The sequence below is a fragment of the Salvelinus alpinus genome, chromosome 5 (assembly GCF_045679555.1).
Source record: "Salvelinus alpinus chromosome 5, SLU_Salpinus.1, whole genome shotgun sequence".
NCBI lineage: Eukaryota > Metazoa > Chordata > Actinopteri > Salmoniformes > Salmonidae > Salvelinus > Salvelinus alpinus.
The window spans coordinates 70630495-70641120 of NC_092090.1; the positions used below are offsets into that span (position 1 = coordinate 70630495).

At 43.1% G+C, this 10626-nt stretch overlaps 1 protein-coding gene across 1 annotated transcript; it reads right to left on the reverse strand.

Moving 5' to 3' along the window:
* Positions 1-149: 149 nt before the first annotated feature.
* cdk7 (cyclin-dependent kinase 7) lies at positions 150-7517 on the reverse strand. Its single transcript, XM_071402978.1, has 12 exons — positions 7386-7517; positions 6934-6993; positions 5688-5721; positions 5375-5442; positions 5020-5088; positions 3128-3238; positions 2477-2595; positions 2275-2374; positions 1867-1953; positions 1575-1724; positions 1245-1389; positions 150-607 (listed from the first exon to the last, which is right to left on the reverse strand). The coding sequence occupies exons 1-12, from the start codon at positions 7449-7451 to the stop codon at positions 579-581; spliced, it is 1038 nt and encodes a 345-aa protein (XP_071259079.1). The 5' UTR covers positions 7452-7517; the 3' UTR covers positions 150-578.
* Positions 7518-10626: the final 3109 nt, after the last annotated feature.

A 10626-nucleotide genomic window follows, 5' to 3' on the forward strand; every position in this document is an offset into this window, starting at 1 on the left:
TGTTACACTAACAATTTTCATAAAATTCATGAAAAAAAATGTTATCAAATGTGATACTTCATAATAGCTTTCTTTGTGACGCGAGTTGGGTAAGAGTTGAGGTGTCACGTTATTTCAGAGGTGTCAAGCAAATGAACAAGAGCATCATCTCAGACAGAATTATTTATTATCCTACATCACTTACAGGAAAAAAAAAGAAACATAAAACAAAATTTATGAAATGAATCATAACGAAAAGCACGTCTTGCTGTTTTTTTCCTCGACCACATAAATAGTTCTACTGTAGCAGGCTCTTACAGAGCTCAGAAATCATTGTTGCAATGAAGAATATTCAGAACCACTGTTCTAGACCACACTGGAGGTCTTCACAGCTGGACCATTAGACCACAATGGGCCACACTGGAGGTAGAAGTACTTGCCCCTTAACCACTGATCTAGGATCAGATTATCTAACACCAAATGAAGAAAGAAAAATGACCCTGGACCACTGGTTAGGGGCAACTTCTATCGAGTCCAATGAACCACACTAAGTTCAACAGCAGGAGTGGTCATGTTGCTCCACTGAATCAAACCTCCCCTCACAGTATCAGTTTCTTCTTTATGGTGCCTGAAAAGGAAAAACAACCATTGCTTTAATGAACATATAGACTCACCATCTGCTAACAACTAAATTCAGATTTCGGCACCCAGAGCCTCTTTTTAAATAAAGCTCAGCTCAGAGTATTATAATATACAGCCCAGTCGACCATAATAGTTCCCAAACCACTGCTTGGAACCTCCCAGTAACACAGTTTCTGTTGCAGTAAAATGTACTGCCACCACCCTTTCAACTGTGTGTGTTCTAGTCCTGGGTTGCTATAGCAGTCATTTTTACCGCTGACACCCTTTTAATAACTGGGCTCGGAATCTAAATGGGATTCCAGGTCTATGCAAGTAACAACATGTTGCTCTGACAGTGTGAGATGATGTGTTTTTCATTTAATTTAATTGGTCACAGTAGAAAAATATGTATGCATTCTTGGAATGGGAGGGCTGATTTCTGGCCCCACCAAATCTGGAAACCAGTCCTTGACTCCACTGTACAATCAAACCATCAGTTTAAATCAGCAAGCAGAATAATATTTCCCAATGTCATTAATACCATGGTCAAGCACAACCATGTACGATGGAACAATGATGCCTGTGCTATTGACTCCAATGGTGAGGGGGGGGGGGGGGGGGGGGGTGTGTGTGGTGTTATTTACTCGTCTCCAGTCCGTCTCGTTTCCTCTTGATTCCGATGGTGAGGTTCTCCTTCTCTTTGAGAGCCTCTGCTGATGAGTTGGGCCGGGGCAGCTGGTGCCCGGGGGTCGGACCTGGTCTGTTACTGAAGTACCTCATCTTTAGAGCCTGGAGACGGGGTAGAGGGGGCTTTAGAGCTAGGAGAAACAGCAATGAATATACACAGAGAGAAGCTGAACTAAGGCTGCATCACAAATGGCACCCTACTCCCCATAGGGCTCTGGTCAAAAACAAAAGTAGTGCACTATATAGGGAATAGGATGCCATTAGGGGTGCACAGCACACCTACATACCTGTGTAGCTGTAAGGCGTGTGGAAGGGTTGAAGGTGAATAGACCCTGTAGTAGTTCTAAGAGGTCGTCTCCTGCAGCACTGAAGATGTGTTCCAGAGGAGTACCAGGAAACAACTTAAACGACACATAGTCAGGTAGACTACTCATCCCCTAGAGATGGAGAGAGAGACGGAAACATGAAGGCATTATTTAAATCCACAATTTAATGTTGAGGAACCAGGTATTTTAAAGCAGATGCTTTGTGTTAAAATAACCACACCTGCAGACACAGAAAACACAGACGAGTACTCACAGGCCAGGTGTCATCTGTAGGAGTCCCCAGAGCTTCAAAGATCTTACTCAGCTGGTCCAGATCGGAGTCTCCAGCTAGGAAGGGTAACTGGAGAGAGACAGAGGGTGTTACACCGCAAACATGCAGCATGGGCTCAGTCCCAAATGGCAACATATTGCTACGGGTCCTGGTCAAAAGTAGTGCACTATATAGGGAATAGGGTCCCATTTGGGACACAGTCTTAGTGTGTACAGAAAGATGTGTGTCTGACAATACAGTTCTCGAACCTTAATGCTCAGTCTAGATCAAAAAGTCACCATGAGACAAGACAATTTCGGAATTTCGATTAATCTGAGCTGTCTAGTTTCACAGCATTTTTGTCTCGTCTCAATGTTTAAATTGGACTGAGGTTATGTGGTGTGTGTGTACCCTTAAGAGGAGCTCTGCAAGGATGCAGCCCACAGCCCACATGTCGACGCCCACCCCATACATCCTGGCACCGAACAACAACTCTGGAGAACGATACCACCTGAGAGAGCGCAAAAATTGTATCACAAACACAGTGCATTTTTTCAATTTTTTTAACAAAATGGACAAAGGCTTTGAAAAGGAGTTTGAGAGTGACACCTACCTGGTAACTACCTGGTGAGTGTAGACTCTGTTAGGGCTGCCGAAGGCTTTAGCCAAACCAAAATCAGCCAGCTTCAACACACCATTCTCATCCAGCAGCAGGTTATTGGGCTTCAGATCCTACACACAGACACAGTATTTTACTATGGAGCAAATATAACTTCTCCTTTGCCAAGATAATCCATCCACCTGACAGGTGTGGCATATCAAGAAGCTGATTAAGCAAAATGAACATTACACAGGTGCACCTTGTGCAGGGGGCAATAAAAGGCCACTAAAATGTGCAGTTTTGTCACACAACACAATGCCACATATGTCTCTAGTTTTGAGGGAGCGTGTAACTGGCATGCTGACTGCAGGAATGCCCACCAGAGCTGTTGCCAGAGAATTGAATGTTAATTTCTCTACCATAAGTCCACTCCAACGTCATTTCAGAGAATTTGGCAGTACGTCCAACCGGCCTCACAACCGCAACCCATGTGTTACCACACCCCCCAGTATTTTTGTTCAGTATATGTATATATTTTGGGGTTTTACAGTTACAAACAGATTCTGAAGTTCAGTCTACTGCCCCTAACATTACCTCACACAGGCACCTATGAGAAGGTGTGTATTGTATGAGCATGCTTTGAGAAGGTGTGTGTTAAACTACCCTGTGCAGAACCCAGTGGTGGTGCATGTACTCTAGGCCCTGTAGAGTCATCACTATGAAGGCTTTGATGTTGGCTGGAGTCAGAACCAGACTGGTATCTTTGATGATCACCTAGAACACAGGAAAGGGAGTTAGACCAGGGATGTCAGTCTCAATAGTCTACAAACCCCTTTAACTCCACAGCTTCAGGTTCACAGACAACAGAACACCTCTCGGGAAAGCACAAGCTGATCTGACAGATGTCCGAAAATCATTTCAGCTCAACATCTCTATACGTAGAAAGGCTATCAAATCCTCATATGTCAGACCTCTGTGTGCTTTCTGTCTGTCTATGATCTGATAATGATCATCTTGAGAGCTGAGGGGAGAGGGGCATTATGGCTCTTAGGTGGTCTGTTTTCCTGCTCTCTACCTGAGTTTGAGGTACTGGCAGTGAAACTGGACACTCATCTGAAGCAATCGGGCAGCCACAGACTCCCATAAATACAGAGTAAATAAGAGGTGGCGAGAGCAACGGGGATGGGCTGAGAGAGAGAAATTTGTCCCCCAGGGCCAGAGCTGGCCCTACAGACCTCCTCAGAGAGAGATAGAAACTAACTAATACCATAGCTCTCAGGCTGCTCCCTCTCTCTGGTTCTCTCCGGGCAGTCTTTGATGTTCAGTTTGACTGAACCCATCCGTGCCTCAGGGAGGACATACCAGAGAGCTCTCAGAATGAATAGAGTACTAGTCTGTAAAGGGAGCCTCTCGCATATTAAAAAGGATCTTCAGACCGAGTATTAACCCATGAGTCCCAAGTACTGCCTTCTCTCTCTGGAGAGAAATGGAGTATCCCTGTAGTGGCCTTTAGTGTCCAAATCCACTTTTAGAATACAGCTGTGAATGACAGCATTTACGACTCCAGTTTCCTGGACACAGATTCATCCTAGTCATGAGCTAGGTTTCCATTCAATTGGCAACAGATTTTCATGCTAATATTTAAAAACCGCATAAAGAAAACACACGCATTTTACAACCAGTGGTGGGTTTCCACCAAACTGTCTTGCTGCGGATAAAAATCTGTGTGTGATGACATTCTGCACGCAAAATTTACTTTTTCCCGTTTATGTTTTCATGTACCGAATAAAAATGTAAAGTTCAATGTGTTTCAATCGCATTTTCAACTCCAACGATAGTTTTGTCACAAAAACTGTTGCGTTAAATAGAAAATGTGCCTACTCTGGTCTTGGGACGTGCACTCTAGCTAACAGCTCACAGATACAGTGTGGGTAGGCTATGCGGGTAGACTAGTCTACATGATGATATTATTATGGATAAAAGTGAGAATATTTGTATTTGTCAAAACGTCAGTCAAGCATCGATCATCATGTCACCAGAATAAGACCCTAGATATTTATTGGAAAGGAGCATCAAGCTCATCACCGTGCACTTTCACCCCCCTGTGAAGTTCCTCATCATTTATTTCATCTGTAATAAACTGCATGGTCTTTCCAAATCCTTGTGGGAGGACCACACACACCATATCATCGCGAGACTCCAAGTTTACTTTGATATGATGGTTATTACATCAACATTTGCCCATAAAGGCCATTTCTCACATAATGAATTTTACCGACACAAAAAGATCTCACCATGTCGAAAAAACTAATGATCTGTCTGCATTTAGAAAACTGTACAGTAACGTCCTGTTTCCTTCACAGCTGGCGTATTTTTATTTATTTTATATGGTGTGATTTCAATCGCATAAAATCTGTGGAAGGAAACGTGCTAATGGACTAAAAAGCTATTTCAGTGGAGATTCTCCATTAAGCAAGCTGTTTAGTACAGGACTAGGCTTAATCTGTGTCCAGGAAACCGGCCCAATATGAACAAAACATAAAGCTCAGTCTTACCTCCAGATCTGTCTCCATGTAGTCAAACACCAAGCTGATGTTAGATTTGTGCCCGAATGCATCAAGCAGCTGAGAAACAGAGACATGGACACACAGTGATGTAAATGTAGTGATATACTGTACATGATATTGTGCTTACTTTGAGAACATTACACAATTTCACAGTAAAGGTGATGGTGAGCAAGATAATTAAGGTAGTTTAGATAGGATGCTTTGGTTATGGATTAATATCCAAATAAGCTCTAAATGATCATAAATACAACTGATGATGAAACTGATTCAGCGCTCTACCAGGAAAGCATTAATATTACTACTGACAGTTTCCATTAAAACAGTAGTTTAGTTCGATTCTTACCCCAATAATGTTTGGGTGACTTAACTCCTGCAGTAGTTTAATCTCTCGTAGGGCTGTCCTGTTGATGCCTGAGAGATACATGATCAACAAACATGAGACAAATATTCTGAATCAAACTTCATGGGGTGATTTCCCAGACAAAGATTAAGCCTAATCCTTGACTTTAAAAAAAAACAGTTTAATGGAGATTCTCCACTGAGTTAGCTTTTTAGTCCAGGAGTAACTTAATCTGTATCAAGGAAACCAACCCACACATAAGGTTGAACCTAAACCACTCTGAAGCTCCTGTGCTGGGGTGAGTGGACACACTCACCATCTTTAGCCTCTGTTCTGTGTCCAACTTTGATCTGTCAGGAGAAACAGCACACACTATTAATAGTGTACATTATAATCAAAATCAAACCACCATGGTTTTAAAGTGTGGATATGAAATCAACAGTTTCATTATGAATTAAATGGCATGGTGTAATCCTGGTCGTAGTCCATTTGCATATTGTCTGTCCTTAGCATCCTGTTCTCCCCAGCCCCCAGATTATACCCTACAAGGCCTACCCAAAAACCTTATGCAGAAAAAATTGCTGCTGCTGGCAATGTACTTTGGAATATTCTAAACTGGGCAAAAGCCAGTCCTCCTCCACGACCGGGAAAATGGAAGCCATTTGTGTCAATTTGTTGATAAGCGAACAGAGAAGTGTTATCCTCTCCTCGACCACCTCCTCCTGCCCAAGGAAGCACGCGTGTATCCTATCGGGGAAGTGTTTTGAAATGTCACACCCCCTTTGAATCAGGGGTGTGCTCAGTACGACAGAACGGTGTGCAACGTTGAATTTAACGGAAACGGTATTGAACAACCAGTTGAAAAATTTTATGATTATGGTGGCAGAGAGGGCGATTACCGTATGGTGTTCTGGATCTGGAACCCCACCCTGTGCAACTAGGTCCTGGACTTCCTGACAGCCCAGCTCCAGGTGGTGAAGATAGGCACAACACCTCTGCCACGCTGATCCGCAACATGGGGGTCCCACAGGGCTATATGCTCAGTCCCCTCCTGTACTCCCTGTTCACCCATGGTTGCATGGCAACGCACATCTTCAACTCAATCATCAAGTTTGCTGATGACACAACAGTGGTAGGCCTGAGTACCAACAACGACTTGACAGAATACAGGGAGGTGGTGAGAGCCATGGCGGAGAAATGCCAGGAAAATAACCTCTCCCTCAACAAAACTAAGAAGCTGAACGTGGACTTCAGGAGACAGCAGAGAGAGTACGCCCCCATCCACAGGGCCATATAGTGGAGAGGGTGAAAAGCTTCAAATTCCACAGCATGCACATCACTGACGACGTGAAATGGTCCATTCACAGACAGTGTGGTGAAGAAAGCCTCTTCAACCTTAGGATAAAGTAAGTCGGCTTGGCCCCTAAGACTCTCACGAAATGCTACAGATGCACCATTGAGACCATCCTGTTAGACAAAACCAAATTAGGTCTCATTTTCCCCTCTTTAAGGATGCATTTTGTTGATCCTGAACCATTCATCCCAGATCTTAGGGATTTTACCTTCTTGATGGCAACTATTGTGTCGTTGGTCTTGTCCCTGGCTTTGTAAACAGTGGCAAACTGTGGGAAGGCAGGAAGAACAACATTCGTTGATAAGTAAAACAGAGTGAAACTAACGTTACCATCAACCTCAAAAGTGACAAGCAGATAAATGTAGCTAGCTAGTCAACAAACACAGCTTACGTTAGCGTAGTTAACTAATTCAAGTTATCAATCAGACGGCTTTTAAATTGTTGTAATTTTGAAGCTGTTGCCTTTGCAGAAACCGGCAACGTATCACAACTCATGCCATGGCTAGCTCATTGTGCGGCTTGCTAGCTAGGATAGTATAACGTAGCAGGTAGCAATCGAGCTTTAGTTTTCTCTGAATCTATAAAGCGCTAAGGTTAATCTAAACAAAGCGACTCATAAGCAAAACACTACTTTGGCAAGATAATACTGTTTATCATTACCTGACCCTCTCCCAGAAAATCTAGTTTTTCATATCTTTTTGCTCGGGACTTTACATCAAGCGCCATGATCGCAATTTCAAACGGCAATTTCTCCAACTTCCGGCTTTGTTAAAGGTCCATAAGTATTTCCGGGTGAAACGATCATCGTTTTGAGTGTTGATTTTTGACCAACAGCGTCATCTGTTGGTTACTATTAACCTGAAGACTGATATCGACGTGGTTATATGATCTAACCCCCTAAACAAATAGTAACGATAGGTGTGTAGATATTCTATCTCCTTTTGTCAAAAAGAGAAACGCACTTGTCATATGGCAAATTATTGTCACCCACGATGAAATCAGGGAGGGGACTGTGGATCTGTATCTGTCCTAGCCCATTATTGGACTAAAGAAGCCTAACGTTACTACTTAGTCCAAGAACCTTAAATGTTCTGTTTAAAAAAGTCTAAACCCTGTCTAAGCCGGGGGAGGGGTTTCTACTAAGCTATATTGAATTGTTTTAATGTCATACCAAGGATAATTTTGCTATATGATTTTGAATTTTAAGACCCCTTAAAGTATCCCAAAAATCTATACAAAAAAATATTTGATTAAACATTGTATTAGGCCTTACTGCCATTAGCCCACACAAACACATTAAATAATAGTTTCACTACATGGAACAACAAATAGTCACACCAAATTTGTTAAAGGAGGTTGGTCTGAAGTGTCTGTCCTATATCTGAGAGATATAAGAAAGATCAGGAAACATTATTATTATTATTTTCTTTTTTTTAACATGTATTTAAAGTTCCCACAAGGCCATATTTCCATATTACAGCGCTTGTTTACAGAAAACAGACAGAAGACAGAGTGGACTACCTGTGGTAATTACCTATCTGCATCTCAGAACAACTGTGTGTAAACGGAAGACAGACACCACAAGCTAGTTGTCAATGAAAAATTAAAATCAAATTTTATTGGTCACATGCGCCGAAAACAACAGGTGTAGACCTTACAGTGAAATGCAAATAGTCTGGGTAGCCATTTGATTAGCTGTTCAGGAGTCTTGTGGCTTGGGGGTAGAAGCTGTTTAGAAGCCTCTTGGACCTAGACTTGTCGCTCTGGTACTCTTGCTGTGCGGTAGCTGAGAGAACAGTCTATGACTAGGATGGCTGGAGTCTGACAATTTTAGGGCCTTCATCTGACACCGCCTGGTATAGAGGTCCTGGATGGCAGGAAGCTTGGCCCCGGTGATATACTGGGCCATATGTACTACCCTCTGTAGTGTCTTGCGGTCGGAGGCCGAGCAGTTGCCATAACAAGCAGTGATGCAACCCGTCAGGATGCTCTCGATGGTGCAGCTGTAGAACCTTTTGAGGATCTGAGGACCCATGCCAAATCTTTTCAGTCTCCTGAGGCGGAATAGGTTTTGTCGTGCCCTCTTTACGATTGTCTTGGTGTGCTTGGATCATATTAGTTTGTTGGTGATGTGGACGCCAACGAACTTGAAGCTCTCAACCGGCTCCACTACAGCCCTGTCGATGATAATAGGAATATTTTCCTGTAGTCCACAATCATCTCCTTTGTCTTGATCAAGTTGAGGGAGAGGTTGTATCCTGGCAGCACACTGCCAGGTCTCTGACGTCCTCCCTATAGGCTGTCTCATCGTTGTCGGTGATCAGGCCTACCACTGTTGTGTCGTCTGCAAACTTAATGATGGTGTTGGAGTCGTGCCTGGCCGTGCAGTCATGAGTGAACAGGGAGTACAGGAGGGGAATGAGCATGCACCCCTGAGGTGCCCCCGTATTGAAGATCAGCATGGCGGATGTGTTGTTACCTGCCCTTACCAACTTGGGGCGGCCCGTCAGGAAGTCCAGGATCCAGTTGCAGAGGGAGGTGTTTAGTCCCAGGGTCCTTAGCTTAGTGATGAGCTTTGAGGGCACTATGGTGTTGAACGCTGAGCTGTAGTCAATGAACAGCATTTTCACATAGGTGTTCCTTTTGTCCAGGTGAGAAAGGGCAGTGTGGAGTGCAATAGAGATTGCATCATCTGTGGATCTGTTAGGGCGGTATGCAAATTGGATTGGGTATAGGGTTTCTGTGATAATGGTGTTGATGTGATCCATGACCAGCCTTTCAAAACATTTCATGACTAAAAGACATGAGTGCTATGGTTCGGTAGTCATTCAGGCAGGTTACCTTAGTGTTCTTGGGCACAGGGACTATAGTGGTCTGCTGTTTTACAACCGGTGTATTTTGCTGTTGTGAAAATATTTTATGTGATATGAAAGTAAAGGGATTTATGTTTCCAGAACCATACCGTAATTGAGAATCGATTCACGTTTCGATGCAATATTTGGCTGTTTTGGCTTCCAGAGCCAATTCGCCATCCTCTGGCTTATACAGAGCTTAGGTTGTTTAGTGCCAAAAATAAGTGGTTAACGCTATAAAGGTGTGCATCAATTTAAGCTTTTGTTTTTAGAAAAAATATTATTGCAGATGTGAAAGATAAGGTCCTTATGCTTCTTAAACCATACCACATACGATGTGTGTTAATGTTCAGGCCACGCATCTCTGTCCATACCGTCATTTGTATGTTATTTGTTCACACTCAATACCTCAGACATCACTGGTCCGATTTTGACAAAGCTCGGGTGTATGATGCATCTGGCCATAGAGAACCTTTGAAAGGTCACGCCCCTTCATTAATGTACTTGTCCTCTTGCTCAGTTGTGCACCGGGACCTCTCACCCCTCTTTCTATTCTGGTTAGAGCCACAGCACAGCATTGTACGAGATCTTCAGTTTCTTGGCGATTTCTCGCATGGAATAGCCTTCATTTCTCAGAACAAGAATAGACTGACGAGTTTCAGAAGAAAGTTCTTTGTTTATGGCCATTTTGAGCCTGTAATCTAACCCACAAATGCTGATGCTCCAGATACTCAACTAATCTAAAGAAGGCCAGTTTTGTTGCTTCCTTAATCAGCACAACAGTTTTCAGCTGTGCTAACATAATTGCAAAATGGGTTTCTAATGATCAATTAGCCTTTTAAAATTATAAACTTGGATTAGCTAACACAACGTGCCATTGGAACACAGGAGTGATGGTTGCTGATAATGGGCCTCTGTACGCCTATGTAGATATTCCAAGAAAAATCTGCCGTTTCCAGCTACAATAGTCATTTACAACGTTAACAATGTCTACACTGTCACGACTCCCGCCGAAGTCGGTCCCTCTCCTTGTTCGGGCGGCGTTCGGC

What these genes read in the sequence shown, in the direction of transcription:
- cdk7 (XM_071402978.1), bottom strand. Translation starts at nt 7,451, where the DNA reads ATGGCGCTTGATGTAAAGTCCCGAGCAAAAAGATATGAAAAACTAGAT. An exon ending in ACCACTGGGTTCTGCACAGG is followed by an intron (nt 2,596 to 3,127) that starts GTAGTTTAACAC and finishes GTCTGTGTGTAG; the next exon opens with GATCTGAAGCCCAATAACCT. An exon ending in CTACAGATGACACCTGGCCT is followed by an intron (nt 1,725 to 1,866) that starts GTGAGTACTCGT and finishes CTCCATCTCTAG; the next exon opens with GGGATGAGTAGTCTACCTGA.